Below are 17967 nucleotides of genomic sequence, written 5' to 3'. Positions count from 1 at the left end.
TTCTGGAGCTCATGCGGGCTTCTGTGAGCTGGATCCCACCCAGACACCAGCGAGCCAGTTGAGCAGATATTTTTAAAAGCTGCACATGATCCTTCCCTAGAGGTCCACGGTGGTTCTGAGCTGGTTCCGACCCAGAAAGCTTGCTCGGCTGGTCCACTGAGCTGAGAGAGAGATGCCTGTGATCCGGTTCTGGAGCTCATGTGGGCTTCTGTGAGCTGGATTTGACTCAAACACGAGCGAGACAGTTGAGCTGGTATTTTTAAAAGCCACGCATCCTCTCCTGGTGGTCCAGGCAGCGGTTGTGATCCGATTCCAACCCGGAAACCAGCTGGCCCGCTGAGCTGCGCGTCTCTTCTGGTGGTCGGTTCTGACCTGGTTCTGACGGTGATCACAGTTCCAGAAATCCGTATAAAAAAATTTAAACCCCGCCACTATCCTAGACAGCTTTGCTCCTGTTTCTTTGCCTGAGTTAACCAAACTAGTTAACTCTATGAAGACCTCTGCATGCCCCCTCGACATCTTACCCTCATCTTTGTTTAAAAGTGCTTTTCAGTCCATCGGTCCCAGCGTGCTCTCTATAATTAATGCTTCTCTGGTTTCTGGTCAGGTCCCTGCTTACTTTAAGAATGCTGTAATCCACCTGCTCCTTAAAAAAACGAGTCTCGACCCCTCTCTCCATAGCAGCTTCAGACCCATCTCTAAACTTCCGTTCATCTCCAAGATCTTGGAAAAGGTTGTGGCTAAACAACTCACAGCTGCTCTTGATGAACATAACATCTATGATAGCTTCCAGTCAGGTTTTTGTAGAGATCATTCAACTGAAACAGCTCTTCTTAGGGTCTCTAATGACCTTCTGACTCACAGTGATGCAGGGGACCGTTCTGTTCTAGTCCTGCTGGACCTGACTGCAGCCTTTGACACTGTTGACCATCACCTGCTACTGGAGAGGCTGAGAGACTAGGTAGGCCTATCAGGATCTGCTCTGGAGTGGTTCTCCTCTTATCTCTCTGATCGCTCCTTTTCTGTGGCCGTCTCCAAGTTTAGGTCCTCCACCAACTCTTACCCATGGTGTCCCACAAGGTTCTGTGCTGGGGCCTCTGCTCTTCCTCCTCTATCTGCTTCCTCTTCAGCACATCCTGAGCTCCTTCAAAGGAATCTCCTACCATCTTTATGCAGATGACATCCAACTGTACATCTCCTTTAAGCCCCATGAGATGTCTAAGCTGCAGCTGTTACACACCTGCTTAGACTCTATCAAAACCTGGATGGCTGGGAGCTTTCTTCAGCTGAATGAAGATAAGACTGAGATCCTTATCTGTGCCCCAGACAAGCTGGTTCCCAAAGTCAGAGACTCTCTTGGTCAGCTTGCTTCCCACACCAAACCTTCTGTCAGGAATCTTGGCGTGACCTTTGACCCAACTCTCACCCTGGATTCTCGTGTCAGTTCTCTTGTTCGCTCTTCCTTCTTCCATCTCAGGAACATTGCTAAGCTGAGTCCGATTCTGTCCCGCTCTGAACTTGAGACAGTTATCCACACCTTCATCTCCTCACGCTTAGACTACTGCAACTCTCTTTTCACGTGTCTGAGCAGAACCTCCCTGAACCGTCTACAGGTGGTTCAGAATGCCTGTGCTCGGCTTCTGACCAAGTCCTCCAAACACACCCACATCACCCCGCTTCTCCTCCAGCTTCACTGGCTGCCAGTCAACTTCAGGGTTCATTTCAAGATCCTGGTTCTGGTCTATAGGGCCTTACATGGACAAGCACCATCTTACATCTGTGATCTTCTCAGTCCCTACACCCCCAGCAGGTCCCTGAGGTCCAGTGATCAAAGCCTACTGGTTGTGCAGCGCACCAGGTTAAAGACCAAAGGTGACAGATCATTTGCTGCTGTGGCCCCCAGACTCTGGAACTCTCTCCCCCTGAGCCTGAGATCAGTGGACTCAGTGGTCTCCTTCAAAAAGCAGCTGAAGACTCACCTGTTCAAGCTGGCTTTTGTATGACCTTCTTCACCACTCTCTCTTTATTCTGCTCTCTCCACCTATTCCACCGTCCTCAGGATCCACTAATTTCCCTCTTTCCTATTCACTCTCTCTCTTTCTTAACGTTTTAAAATCGCAATTGCTTATTTTTGCTCATTTAAAATATATTTTTAAACATTTTCTAAATGCTTTTTTTATATTTTTACATTTTTTTTTATTTTTTGTTTTTGTTTTTGTGAAGCGCCTCGTGATTTTTATCTTGAGAGGCGCTATAGAAATGATATTTTCTTCTTCTTCTTCAGGTCGCCGGAACCCAGCACGGACCTCCCTGTCCCGGTACCGACTGATGCGGGCTACAGAAGTCCGTCTTTTCAGCTGCACAAAACGCCCTCAGGCACGGTGAGAGGTGTTGTTTCTCTTGTCTGGAAACCCGGGGACTTGATGTCCGGACACGCTGGAGTTGGTACAGCCTTCACACACTATAGTTTATCAACATGAACTCAACCCAACACTAGTAAACACACTCACACTGACTGGTTAACAGGACCTCTCTACCCTAAAACTAGCCACTCTCCACACTGTGCTGAGGCAGCGCCGAGCGTCTAACTCCCTTTGGTTATGTCAGAGGCTCAGATTTAGAAAAAAGCTTTGCTGAGAAAGGCCACGTTCTACTAGAAAACTCTGCTGTTATGTATTTTAAAACCAAATATCCACAAGAAGCTTTTTAAATAGTATTTTTTGGATAGTATTTTAGATGAATTAAAAAAATAATTTAACCTGTGATTTGCTCTTTAAAGTACACGTTTCTTTCCTTCATAACTACATAACAAATCATGATCAACTCTTTATGTAATTCCCTCCAAAGGACTAAATTTTGTTAAAACTTCAACATTTTAGTGTAGCTGATCTGGAGAGCTAACAGAAGGACACTCCGCTTTATTTCCCCTTGTGTTCTCCAATAACTGGCTCCTCTCCCAGTCCTCCACCAAGCCTCGTCTCTCCTCTCACCTCCCTGAGACTGGCGGTGGGAGTGAGAAGCAAAATGAAATCCTTGTGTGGTTTGAAGCTCCACTGTCTCAATAGATGGAAACCTCTCCCTTTTCTCTTCAATGCTCTGGAGACAGACGAGGACGATGGAAAACACGTGTAATGACTTATTCTGGCTGACTTGGCCTTGATTCGGCCAAGATTGGTTGCAGATGGTAGCCCGAGTCGCTCCCTCTCCATTACCGAGGGGATGGTTTGGAGACACAGAATACAGTGGAGCACTCAGTTCCTTGTTTTGTTTTGTAAGCCCCATTGGGAAGACGACTGGCAGGCTAAACTCGTGCTGAACAAAATAAGAGGGTGTGTAGTGGACGAGCAACTCGGTATTCTTCATGTGGTTCAAACAGAACAGGTGTAATGTTTGTTGGGTTTGATTTAGAAGGCAGCATTAATGATTCACAAGCTTTAGTCACTTTTGGATCTTTACAGCTTCATGAAATATTCATGCTGCTGAAATTGAACAGTTAGTGGATATATACGCAGGTTCTCTTTGTCTAGCCTTGTTTGTTTTGCAGCAGGGAGCGACCGTGTACACGCGGTTTAGGAAATCAAAACAAAACATGTCGTATAAAAGGCTCTTTGGTCTTAAGCAGCACATTCCAGGCACCATCCCACCCCTACACCTCCCTCAATCACTGCACATATCTCAGGCTTGTGTGTTGCACCTCGACTGTAACCGTGATGAAAGACATTACCTTGGGCGATGTAGGGGGTTTTACTGTCCTTCACCTGCACACCCTCAGGCCGGGGTGTAGGTGCTGGCGGGCGATTGGCAAGGACCATGGCTCTCTTTGGAATTTCAACAGAATTACAGTCATTGTCCTTTCCTAGCATCGTGTAGAGATCATCATCACCCCCCTTTTGGTCCTCATCTTGAGGCTGTTGGTTTATACCTGTGATAGAAAGATTCCCAAATGTGTTTGCTGCATCATTGCTCTAGCTTCTTAATGTGTGCACTTGTGCTGCGTGATGTCCCCATCTGCCAGGGGAAACTTTTCATTCATGCTACAAACAGAAAACAAACACATTTTACCAGCCCCTCACTCACCTGCATTGCACATCATCTCATAGATGCTGCCATCACTGCGGCCCCCATCTGTGTTGAACGTTTTCTGTTAAAGGTTGAGCGTAAAGAGATGTTTTTTAATGCCTCTCACAAATCACAAAAAAACAGCTCAAGAGATTGCCTGTCAGGAAGAAGGGTATGAAAAATTGATTACACTATAGCAAAAAATGCATTTAGGGATTTAGTGAAGGCAACTTGAAGTTTTAACTGAACATCAGAACAAGAAAAAAAAACAGGATTCAAGTGACTGTTTACATGGTATTCTTATATTACTGGATGTATCAAACTCCATGTTGGCAAGAAAAATTGTAGTGTTCCAGACCTACTCCTTCTTTAGTCCCATCAGACCAAAGGGGGTGGGCGTGGGTATGTCAGAGCGTTGGTGTGACGTGGGATAGCAATTTAAGCTATGGATCTGGCATTCATTCAAATTCTGGATATTTTCAGTACATACTGCAACGTGAGTGCTCCAACATTCTTCTTTGCAGTTTATCTCTCATTTAACAAGGATGTTAACAGTAGCTTGGGCTAGCATTAGCGGTAGTTTAATGTAGCCTAGCTAGCATTAACATATATATTTTAATCATATAACTTTTTTTTTGTTCTTGTGAAGCACCATGTGATGTGTGTTATCAAGCTGGCATTAGTAGTATCGTGACCTAACATTAGCTATAGCTTGGGCTAGCATTAGCAGTAGCTCAGACTAGCATTTGCAGTAGCTCAGGCTGACACTAGCAGTAGTGTGAGTGACCTAACATTAGCAATAGCTTGGGCTAGCATTAGCACTAGCTCAGACTAGCATTTACAGTAGCTGAGACTAACATTAGCAGTAGCTTTGGCTAGCATTAGCAGTAGCTCAGATTAGCATTAGCAGTAGCTCAGGCTTGCATTATCAGTAGCGTTACCTAACATTAGCAGTAGCTTGGGCTAACATTAGCAGTACCTTGTCCTGCTGGAAAAACCGTCATAGACCAGCATAGTTGGTTACGGTCATATGTTGTGTTTTTGGTGCTGGTTTCAAATGTTGGCCAAGCTTGAAAGTCCAGCATACCAGAACCAAAATACATATGCTGGTAAGCAGCAATGCTGATCTATGCTGGTGTTTCAGCAGGGCCAGCTAACATTATTCTACATTTACCATTACCTTGACCAACGTTTATATATTTCTGATGTTGAAGTGGGTTGGGATGAGTTAATTTAAAGGTGTAATCGTTCCAAGAATGTCATCAAAGTGTTAAACCAGCTTTCTCAGAAACAACCATTTCTTTGTGGCCATTACAACTTTACTAATTTGCAAAGGAAAGCAGGTCAGAGACAGCACAGATGCTACATTAGACCACCAAAGCTGCCTATTTTCATCAACAAGGTAAATATGGGTTTAAATTCTAGAACACTTTCATGACAAGAATAAAGGAGCTAACCTAGTACCAGCCAGGTGTACCAACTGAATGTCAAATATAAATAATGTAGAATTATACTTTGGTACATTTGTGTCAGTATATAAAATAATTTTGTTTTCTTTTTATTATTTGCAATTATCACAGTGGAGGCTGATTATTTTGATAATACTATGCCTGCAGGATCTCTAAAAGAGCACCCAGCCATACCATGCTTTAATGTTCTGTGTTGTCATGTCACTTCTGATGTTAATTAAGATTTCTCACTTCCTGGCAGAATCTCTAAAGACAATGTGTGAGAGGTGATCTGTAACGCTGCCCGCTGGATAACACAAAGCTTTTTTCACGTTAACAACAGAGCCGCCGCAGAGTCGGCGTATTTGCTAATTGCATGCTGGGAGACAGACAGGGGCACGATCAGGGTAATTATGAAATCAGACAATCGTCCCCTTTCAGTTCAACCATATCATTTAGGAAGCAACTCAAGACCCTTGGCTTGATATCCAACTGTTCCCATAATTACAGCGAGATGCGGTTAATAATCGACTGCAATGTTTTTGCTGCTGATGGACGTAAAGACGTACAGAGTTTCACCATACAGGGATTTTACATTTTAAAAGTTTAATCATCACAAAGAGCCAGATGTGTAATATAATCTCTCTGACAGCTGCTTGAACACACTCCAGAAGGCTCCGTCACAACACATCAGAATTATGTTTGATTCTTTAGTTAATTTATACATTTCCAGTCCACTGACAGCTGTGTAAAGCTGCAAAATACATGAGATATTGCTCACTTGGATCAGACTATCACCATCCAGCCCGCTCGCTCTGTCTGCCGTTTCTAAGCAACGCATCCAATCATGACTCAATTACAATGTTGTACCGTTCCTAGAACTGCAAATGAGGTATTGGCTGCCATGAATGTATTAATTGACAGTTGAGATTCTTTGCAGGCCCAACAGGTTGAAGGGGAGAGTTATTCACAGCCGCTCGAACGTTGAATTTTAATAGTCAGCCCAGTGTGGCATTTTCAGAGGCAAAATGTGAGCGGAGGATGTATGAACTGCAAAATAATAAATCATTTCACAGATGTGTGGAAACTCTGGAGAGTCATTCCAGTGCAAAGCAGCAGGGTGTCAGATGAATCAACAGGCATGCTTTCATTAAAAGAGAAGACATCTTAATAATGTCTTGCAGCTATAAAATAAAGTGTAGAATTGACTTCAGCAACTGGATCGGTCAGTTTAGAAGCAGCATGCAGGTTTTTGTCATTTAAACACAGCTGTGTCTGAATGAGCAGTTGCACCTATAAAACAAGTGGTGAAACCATAATCTGTTGTTTTTTTGTGTCGGCAAATGAGAAAACAGCTCAGCAGACAAACTGATGTTTCACACTTACAGAACAACAAAACTAACACGTATTATTGGCTTTAAAAGCTCCCTGAAACCTAACACGTAGCAGTTAAAGCTTTATTCTGCCTTGCTGCCTACATGCTAAAACCTTTAGCATGAAGCATTCACCAGATTTATTTAAAGAAGTGGAACACTGAGAAAATGTAGTAAATCATATTTCTGATTATAATGGGTCACTCTTAGCTGAACATGAAAATAGTCTCCTACACCTTTTTTCCGCATTAGCTTCTGATAGAAAACAGACGGTGAAACTCTAGGATTAGAAAAGCCTGACAGATCTACGTCACACTGTCACTTAACGTTCATGGATTCACCCATCTAGACTCACGACGGGGGAGGCTGTTGTTGGGTTAGCGTCCAGGAAACAGGAGAGAATGTCTCTGCTGAAGCTAAATGTTAGCAGCTCCGCCACGCAGCAGAATTCCTCCAGGCTTGTGTTATTTGTGGAGATTAAACATCAACGTTTCTGAGCAAACAGTCAGTGGTAGAGTCGTGTTGCTGTTAGCCAATCAGAGGACAGATGTCCGAATATCAGGAAATAAGGCTCCAAATCCTGCTGTGTGAAGCTCAGCTTTCATGTAGATCGCTTCTAGTTTCTGAAACAGGCACATTGGTGCTTTTTTGCCCCGAGTGCGACTTACAAGTCGCTCATTCCTACAAGAGACCACTGAAAATGTGTTGATTAAATGAGTGCTTAACTAGTCATTCAGCCCATGCCTCTCACCTGACCATTACAGTACAATGTGATCAGGGTCTGGTTCAAGTTTTCAGTGATAGAATACTAGAGAAATGAGTGTCACAATCACCTTTAAAATATAATATGAATCAAAATAGTAAATTATGGTTGCCCTAATGATACAGCTTTCAAAAAAGTCACATTTCTATAAAACATGTCATCCTTTTTGCATTTAGCTGACCAGGGCCAGCCTTCAACTTTGACCAGTGAGTAAGTTTGACACCCTGAGCTCATGTTTGTAGTTTCAGTTGATAATCTAATTTAATTAATTATTTTAAAATATAATGTATGTGCCTCAATGCATTATATTTGACATTGGTATTGGATTAGGTATCAGATTCAGGTGAAGAAATCTAATACGAGTTGGTTGTCGAAGTTCTTTCTGTGGTGATGCAGCACAAGTTCTTCCTTGGGTCTAGGAGTTCTCTTATGCATCAATAAAACAAATGTCTCATTTGTTGTAGACATATTTTCCATCTTCTGCATCCTAAAATGTCTAAACTCAGAAGTGGCACAGTGTTTCATGCAAATACTATTTTAAAACATGTTCACTTCAGCAAATTTTGTGTCACATTATTATCCCATCAAAAAAGATTATAGAAATCTGGCCAATAATGTTACAATCTAACCCTGAGCTAATAACGGTTAGTTAGCTTCTACAGTTTGGGTGTGGGGCGGGTGGTTCTAATGCTGCTTTTGTGGCTGTGTACATGGTAAAAATGGTAAATGGCCTGTATTTGATATAAAGGCTTCTAGAGTCCTTGAACCCTCCAAGGCGCTTTACAACACAGTCAGTCATTCACCCATTCACACCCTGGTGGTGATGAGCCACACTGTAGCCACAGCTGCCCTGGGGCACACTGACAGAGGCGAGTCTGCTGTACACAGAGGCCACCGTTCCCTCCAACCGCCACCAGCAGGCAAGGTGGGTTGAGTGTCTTGCCTCATGACACGACAGCAACAGACTGAGCAGGCCTCAAACCTGCAACCTTCCAATTACGGGGTGAGCACTTAACTCCTGTGCCACCGTCCCCACTATGTTTATTAATACGTGAACTACAATGACGTCAATGACATTAGGAATGTACATGCCAATCAACAACTCTCGAACATTTAATAGTTATAAATATTTTGTGGAGAGTAAAAACAACAATGAAGTGGTTCTCTCTCACATTCGTCTAAAAGCCTCAGCCAGTTACATGGCTCTGTCCGATTGGACCATCCGGTGGACTGTCTCACCGGACCACCGCATTTCCACATTTACCTGGGTCCTCCGCTGATAACATGCAACGCCATCACCGTTACTGAGCAGGTGAAGCGATACGTTACTACAACGTAGTTGAATAAAGCGTAGCAGTATCAGGCTTTCTGACAGCCACACTAGTGATGTGTCGGTCACGAATGAAACGGCTCTGTACCCGCCCCTCCATCCCTCCTGCTCCGAGCCTCTGACAAACAACAAAAGTGTACACACACAAAAGTGTGCATGGTGTGCACGCTTACGCTTGTGTCTAAAATATTCTTTCTAGATAGTAAGATTCATTAAGTTAAAAAATATCTGATGTAATAGATAATTTAGAGCGTAACTGCATTATAGAACATAAACATAACATCACAGCTACTTTGCTATGTAACTAACCACTTTTACAATGTGGTAACGGAGTCTCTAACTCAATTACTTTTTGAAAAAAGTAATTTGTAACTAAAACTAATTACTTTTTAAATGTAAGATGCCCAACACCGCAGATAACAAAAGACATTTGGACCTAGAAAACAGTAACTGTATTTTGCACGTACCCATATCAGGGGGCGTGGCCTAAGGATGATAGTAAAAGGGTGAGAGTTCTGTTATCATGTTGGAGTTTAACGAAAGCTTGTTTTACAGATTTGCCATTGCACCTTTGAGATTAATGTTATTTTAACCACTTTATTTTTGGCCTGGCTCTAGCTATTAGCTTAGCAATCGTCTCAGAAGTGTTCTCTGTTTCTCCAAACAGAGGATATTGAAAGGATAGTGACTGCACAACAGGTAAGTTTCCAACAGAAGATCTGAACCCAAACGAAGAAACACTCTTCTGGAAATGTTCAGACAAAAGCCTAAAAATTAGTCAAAAAGAAGCCAACTTGCAAAGAAAATTCTTTAAAAGCCTTTAAACCTACTGATTTAAACCACTTTAACAGCTTAAAAAGAGTTTTACACCATACTTAGGTTAGGCATCTTACATTTAGAAGGTTTTTAAGAATTCCTTTTTGTTAGCCTATGAGGTAGCTTCTAAAATTCCCATGGTCTAAAAGTTCACAAGAAACAGTTAGATTTGTATAACAGAACAGTTTTCCTCAAGAGCAGTGACGCCACCATTCAAATGATAAACAAATGTCTGGGTTTTGACCAGCTTGATGATGCAGGAAAGAAAGAAAAACGGCATGCAAAGTTGGGCCAGTCTCAACACAAAACGCCTCATTTACAATTCCTGAACTTCACACACACATGCACATAAAGGGCTGTTCTGTTTCCAGAGAAAACCCTACAGTTATACAGTCATTTGTGTTTATGTAGAGCACGCAGAAAACACTGTCAGTCCATCAGAAAGTGACACTTGGACGAATTTATGACCCGCTGTGGTAAACATTTAAAAAAAAACGCACTTTTGTGTTGGTAATTTATGGTGCATAATAATGCATTCTGAGGACATCAAAGTTACTGATTAGAACGGAGCATTTTCTATATTTGTATTCTAGCTCTGTTCTCCCTGAATAATTCAGCTTTCCCCGCCAGAGCGGTTCACAGCTAATTAACAAAGAAGTGTGAAGTCAGGGCAGGCAGTGGATGTGACGCAGGCCCTGTGAGTGATTCAGCCTGAGTCTGAGGCAGGGGACTGATCCATCTTGGATTTATTGACAGAGTGCTGCTCCACCAGCGCCCGAATCACTGACGCATTAAGGGCTGATTAATTAGAGGTTGGGGGAAACAACTGCAGCTAAGTTAATGAAAAGTGCAGGCACTCACCTCACAGGCATGACGCTTCCCCACTCCTTCACAAGCACAGCCTGTAAATACATTTTCCATTCCAAAATGACTCCTAATTGCTCTTAAATAAGATGCAAAGGAACATCAGGTGCTCCTTTATGTGGGATCTGCTGAGTTTGCAGCTGTAGGCTCGTTGACGTTCTCATGGAGGGACCTCTGATTGACAATTGCTCCCATGTCAGCTCATTCCAGGCTTGCAGCAAGCAACTCACTACAGAAGTCTGATCAAATCATGCTCAGTCTGCAGTCACTCTCAGTTAACAGTGTTGCTAGGATGATAGTTCATTGCAACAGCTGTTAGGGTGTCTAAACTTCCCTGGAGGACAACTTCTCCATATGCTGACCAGAGACATCAGATGAAAAATAAATTAAGAATGTGCTAATAGGGCAAAATGGAGATGAAACCAGAAACACATGGTGAATATGAAACATTTTGAAGATCATCACCCAAAGCTGTTTCCACTATAGGAGTTCTTATTGAAAACATTTGAGGGAGGGAGGGAGAACTATGAAAAGGTGCTATACACATTCAGGCCATTTTTTACCATGTTCAGGTACTCTATTAGTCCCTGAAATGGCCCAGAACATGGTTCTTTGTGCTGACCCTGTGAAATGGAGATGCAAATGCTGTGAAGGTCCAATTACTGAGAAATTTCAACAGTGGAAACAGGCCTAAAGTGACAAAGATAAGTAGAGAAATCACACACTGTCTTTTTTTGTTTTTCTTTTTTTTTTTTTTTTTTTTTCTTGTCATTCACAAAATATATCTAGAATGCTAACTACTGGCCCGAAATCTTTGTTTGAGAATTTACAATTAGCAGCTAAAAAGCTGATAAGTTACTGGGTGGATTTCAGAGGGACTCGAGTCACATGACTTGGACTCGAGTCATTATTTTAATTACTTCTGACTTGACTTGATATAATCTATAAAAATGGTAAATGGCCTGTATTTGATATAGCACCTTCTAGAGTCCTGGAACCCCCCAAGGCGCTTTACAACACAACCAGTCATTCACCCATTCACACACACATTCACACACTTCTGGTGATGAGCTACGATGTAGCCACAGCTGCCCTGGGGCGCACTGACAGAGGCGAGGCTGCCGAGCACAGGCGCCACCAGTTCCTCCGACCACCACCAGCAGGCAACGTGGGTTAAGTGTCTTGCCCAAGGACACAACGACAGCGACAGACTGAGCGGGGCTCGAACCTGCAACCTTCCGATTACGGGACGAGCACTTAACTCCTGTGCCGCCGTCGCCCACAGACTACATATATATAATCTATAAAGACTTACGACTTGACTCGGACTTGAACACCAATGACTTGCGACTTGAATCGACTTGCATCTGTTGACTTAATGATGACTTGAGCATATTTGATATTTTAGCACAAAAGTGGCACGACATGGACAAAAATCATAAATCATTCTTCGTTCTGGGTTTGAAGACTAAATGCAGCAGCAGTTTGTTTATTATCAGTTTCAGTTGCACTTTCTGCTTGTTTGAGCAAATAAATGAAGCTTTAAGAAGCTTTATTTCTGGAATTTATTTATTATAATTGTCATTTAATTGAAGTTGGACAGATGACTTGATTATGACTTGAAAATTCAAAGTTAAGGACTTGGACTTCCAGGTCATTGACTTTGGACTCGACTTGCACTTGGTTGTCTTTGACTTGGACTTGACTTGAGACTTGACTGGAAAGAATTGTGACTTACTTGCGACTTGCAAAGCAGTGACTTGGTCACACCTCTGGTGGATTTTATTGAAACTTTCAGAAATGACTTCCACGACTGATTACTTGTCAGATCACAATAAGCCAAAATGACTATTAAATATCAGGAGTTTAGCATGTCGTTGGACTTAAGTGTGGGCGAAGACTCGGGAGGCAGGCAGTTCAACTCAAAAGCACTTCAACAGGGAGCTAACAACAGGAGAACTACAGAGTTAACTGGCAACAAGGAGCTACAAAAACAACTGAATGAAAACAGGATGTTTATATCAGGCTCTCAGGCTCAAAATAAGTTTTGATAAAAGGACGAACAACTAAGTCCTTCAAAGGTACTTCTGAGTTAAAAAATTCTCATGAAATGCGTGTGTGGAGTAACCAGGTAGGTAGGTTTTAATGTTGCAAATCTGCAACGCCTGCCTCCAGAGGGTTAAGATATGGACAGGTGAGCTGATGGAAAATAGGTCCGCATAATACATGAGTGGGAAACTCAGGCGCGGATGAATTAATATAACTGATACTGAACTGCAGTTTCCCTAAAGGAAGTTGTCTGAAAAGCTGTTTACTGATGCAACATTTTAAATCTGGGATTATAATCTGTCAACTAGCGTGTAAACAGAACAAAGTAGTCAAGGCCAAATTTGGGAAGATGCTTCAAAGGATCTGAGACTTTGCTTTACTAATTGAGACACTGCCCTGACTTACAGTAAACGAGCATTAGCGTAATGTTTTCTCTTCAAAAACCTGTAAATAAATACTTTGTGTATTTTTGAGCAAAAAACAACAACAAACAGATGAATTTAACAAATAATCCATCATCTATTTAAAGATTTGCATTGTAATCAGTCAATGATAAACCCATGTCAGTCAGCCTTTGATTAATTGTGCGTTTGGTTTTGTACGTCGGTTATGTTTCATTTAAGCACTGCATTAACATCGAGCATCGATTCGTGTTTTCCATCTGTTGTCTTGTTTTTATCATTTCCTTCTGAATGTTTACCCAGATCAGATTAGCATTTGTATGAACATTTTAACACTGGTGTCCTCCAGGTTTAGCAGATAAAGAGATGTGCATGCACACAAGGGACCTGTTCATATTGGACTGCCTCTCATTAGCAATTAACTGGCAAACATGCTTTTCTGGCACTATTTTAGCTTTATTAACACATTAAGGGTTGAGCAAGAGTGTCCAGATTACCACCGGGGAATGGCAGACACGATGCAAGGCGATCTTTATATTAGAGGCTATAATGATTGTCTGAATGCATGAGATCCATTAGCTAACTGAGCCACGAACTGAATGCAAAAGCAAAGGTCAAGTGGGAGTGTTTATTTAGCTTTACTCTCCCTCTTTCTTCATATTTATTAATGATAAGGGAACACTTTTGCAGATCGCTGCTGGGAGTTACAGTATACTGCCTTTCCAGGCAGTGCATGTTTTATCTTTCTTGATTCTAACCATGAAAATGGCCCAGAAATATATACAAAACTCTAAAAACTAGATGTTAAGTTAGGGGTTGACAAAAGACAACACGGAGATAGTTACCAATGTCTCTTTTAACAAGACATGAAGCTCCATGTGGCCATGACTTTTGGCAATGTCGGGTGGAGTCTGTCCATGGCAATTGGTCGTGCGCAGAGCGCGTTCAGCGCCTGGACACTGTAGAAGCAGGCCAGACACACCTCTGAATCCATATCGAGCAGCAAAGTGGAGGAACGAGGGTACGTCTTCACGGTGGAGATCTGCTGGGACATTTACTTGTTTTGATCAACAGTGAAAACAACATGAACATTCCTCAACAAGCAGGGGAAACTCGAGGCTCATGCAATGCAACGTGGGCAATCGAACCCCTCCAGGAGCGTCGAAGACGGACAGCTCAGAGACACTTATTGACCTGTTTGTCATGGCAACATCTCCCACTGCCCTTTTTACCAGAGTAAAGAATCAATGTCTGAAGCTGATGAAGCCATCAGTCTGCTGCATAATGAGCCAAGAAATAATGAAAAGCTTTTTCTTTTCCCATAACAGCGACCGTTCATCACGCTACAAGAATGTCTTCCTACTGTGAGCTCTACTCAGTGGGAAGGATTGAGGTAAATGGACATAAAAGCTGTTCTGAGGCAAATCTGTCACATCAACTTGCAAAGAATAGTCAAAATACCACAAATCAGCTGCCTCTGTGTTGTAAAAGAATTGTATTATGGGGTCAATGCTTTAAGGAAATGCACTGGCCAACAATGACAAATACGATAAAACAAAAGCTACAACCACACAAACACATGGACAGACACTTTCATCTTGAGGAATGTGATCAAAATGTCTCTGGTGTGGACCAAGGCAACTAAAACCCACAGCTCTCATCAGGAAGGATCAGGGCAGCAAAATATGATGTAGGTCACACCCATGAAGCCTTTTGGGATCTGCACTTCTCACTTTCGAACCGATGCATTTCTTCATACAAGAAAACAAGATCTACCACCTTCAGTGTTGGGCAAGTTACTTCATTTATTACTTGTTACCCTCATTTTAAAGTAATCCATTACATTACACTATTACTGATTTTAAAATGTAAGGCATTACACTACTTTTGCATTACTTTAAGTTACTTTCACCAAAACAACTTCAATATGAATCTGGTAATGTGACGCCCAGTGAGCTCATGACATATATGTGGAAGGTGATGTGGTGTCTGAGCTAGGATTGCTGTTAAAAACAGTCAGATATAATAACAGTGCTTTAAAATGATTGTTTATTAAATAAAAGCAACAATAATCTGTACTCTCAACACGCTGCCGTCTTATATTAACTGAGCAGGGAGTGGGGTGGTGGGGGCTCCACGTCTATATTTGCCTTGGTCCCCAAATGCCTTGATACGGCCCTGGATGTGGGACTGACTTCTGGGGTGATCTGATTCTATCACATGTATAAATATTAAATGCTTATATATTATTGCTTTTCACTGGTAAAATGTCTATTGGGGATAAATCTACCTACTGTTTTTCTTTTCAAGCACTTTGTTTTGTTTTCTTGATTTTATTTGAATAACTTCCTGCCCTTTCTCTCTCTAAGCTTCCTGCATGCTGCATGTTTTCTCCGTCTTCCAGAAAAACTGTTTCCTAGATGTCCTACTTTCTAACTAATCAGCCAAAGGGATGTACCGAACGCAAAAAATAAAAATAAAAAGCTTTATATGCGCTGTGCTCCAGCAGCAATGAGTTGAAATCACCAGGGCACAGATTATGAACTCAGCTGAAAAGTACATGGAGTACCAGAGAATATGGGCTGATATAAGCGATCGCAAACGAATTACTTTGTTTTGGTGGAGTGATTTTGTGAATATAACAGCGGCCGCGCGCAGGACGTAGCTGGAGTATTTGAGCCATTACCGCTGCGTCCTCTCTGCTCATAGAATGCTAGCAAAGCTGAGTCCATAAATGATGTCATATACGGTAAGTGGATACTGGATCTTTTTTTCAGGCTTCCCGCAATTTGAATTTTTAGGAAACCCACATCTTGATTCTGGGTTTAAAAATGCATTGTAATTACCGCTTTACTGACAATTGTTCCGAGTAAATATTACAATTTTCTGTCCCTGTAAGGCCTTACATTACCACATTACAGCAAAAAGCAATGTATTATAGTAATTAATTACTTTTGTACCACATTACTCCCAACACTGACCACCTTTCACTGGACAATCTTTAGCTATTGATATAACTTAGAATACTGTGCAGACGTTTTAGGCAGGTCTGGAAAAAGGCACAACAGTGAGAAAGAGAGCTGCTGCAGCTTCAGTCAGAGGCGATAATGAATGATAAGAAATTTTAGCATGCGGGAGGCCCCTGCTGGTTGATTCTATCCACCAATCGGAGGCTCCCTCTAACAATAGGCATATATTTGAGCCAGCCAATCAGTAGTAGTGGACGTGTTAGTCCGGGCCAGCCCTGAGCGGTCCACTTGAGGATAAGGGCTGAAAAACCGCACGGTAGGATAGGGAGAAGTACTGGGCCACCCAGGTATGAATGAATATATGCAATGTGGGCTGGGCTGAGCGGCACCCCTATTACTGACCCTTAACACACTCAGCTCGGCTCGACTGGACTCTACACGGTTTGGGTGGTTTTCCATTACAGTTGAGAAACAGTTTTGGTGGGTGGGCCTGTCATAGATATGCGGCCTTCAGAGTTCAAAGATTAGCATGAGGTGATATGTGCACACATAACCTCTACACTAGGCAACAAAGGAGGAACTGATAGCAACAAAGAGTATTTGCTTAGTCCAAGGCTTTTTGTCATCCTCAGACAAGAAGAGACCTGGAAAATATCACGGGCAGCAAGGCAGAAGTACAGGATAGAGTGAGTGACTCCACCTCCCTGGCCAATCCGTAATCTTGTGTGGTCGGCCCGGCATCGTGCACTTGGAACTACAGTGAAGTGGTTCTAAAAAAATGGAGGACAACCACATACCGGTTGTTTGTGGAAAAGCCTCAGAACCATATAGAGCTGAGTCGCATTGAGTAGGTGGTAGTGGAAAAGGGTACCCTAAAGCCTAACGCTACCCTGTGTCTGACCCTATTAGGACTCCTCTGTTCCAGTTCTAGAGTCTGTTGTTCAAGCCGGTTCACAGCCCTCCTGCCTCATGTCTATGATTGCTGAGTGGAGGCAGCTGAGTTAATTAGTGAATGACACAAAGATGAAATAAAACTGATCCACAATTAAAAACATGATTAATGATCGAGTACAGACCCAATCTGCCTTGCTGACCACTGATTATTCCTGCTACTCCTGGACTTGTGAGTTTTCTTCCTGGCGCATGTTTTTAACCTTGCTTGACCTTTTTGACTCTGTCTCTGCTCACTGGACTGTGGATCTGTTTGCCACGGTTTATGTCTGCTCTGATTCTGACCTAGACAGATTATTCTAGTACTCCTGAGTTTTACATCACGAACCTCTTTCAGGGTTTCCCTTACATAGGTGTAGCCGTGGCGGGCTGCCACGGCTGAAATCCCATCGCCACGCCTACAAGATCCCAAGTTTTTTTTTTGCGCTGTTTCCCGAAGAAGCAGCGGGAACTACTATGTTGTCGCTTGTGATCACAGCCGGCGGGCAGCAAGGAGGAGCAGGAAGGGCAAGGTGCAGTTACAACATAAGTTACTGAGTTTAAAATTAGAAAGGTAGCAGTGGATATAATGCTTTTTGGTTTACATGTTTCAATAGCATTAAGATAAACAAGTGTTGACGATCTTGACAGGGTTTCCTCCAGTGCTTATTAGGCCAGTTTGTCCTCCCCCCACCAGGCTAAGCATCATTTATTCATGTAAAATTTATTTATGTTTTCATGTCTGACTTTAACCGCATCTAATACTTTATTACGATGTGAGCGCAACAGCGACAACTTAAGATCGATGTGTGAGCAGCCTGAGAGGTCGGGTGTTTCATCTGAACCCTTAAAACCTCCAGCAGTCTACGCTGCACTATTGACGTGTTAGCGCGCGGCGCTAACAACTTAGCGACGTGTCATTTCTCAGAGAACGCGTAAAAACACGTTGGACGCTTCTTCTGAAG

General features: G+C 42.5%; 1 protein-coding gene across 1 annotated transcript in view; it reads right to left on the bottom strand.

Moving 5' to 3' along the window:
• LOC107377099 (B-cell scaffold protein with ankyrin repeats) overlaps window positions 1-17967 on the bottom strand; it is a 45043-nt gene that overhangs the window by 9908 nt on the left and 17168 nt on the right. Inside the window, exons 6-8 of the mRNA XM_054747544.2 lie at window positions 13949-14145; window positions 4078-4141; window positions 3725-3922 (exon numbers count right to left, since the gene is read on the bottom strand). Of these exons, the coding sequence (XP_054603519.1) occupies window positions 3725-3922; window positions 4078-4141; window positions 13949-14145 (459 nt within the window). The remainder of the gene's footprint in view (window positions 1-3724; window positions 3923-4077; window positions 4142-13948; window positions 14146-17967) is intronic.

This window comes from Nothobranchius furzeri, chromosome 2 (genome assembly GCF_043380555.1).
Source record: "Nothobranchius furzeri strain GRZ-AD chromosome 2, NfurGRZ-RIMD1, whole genome shotgun sequence".
NCBI classification, from domain to species: domain Eukaryota; kingdom Metazoa; phylum Chordata; class Actinopteri; order Cyprinodontiformes; family Nothobranchiidae; genus Nothobranchius; species Nothobranchius furzeri.
The sequence above is the reverse complement of the archived record's forward strand: the minus strand, read 5'-3'. Positions and strand labels throughout refer to the sequence as shown.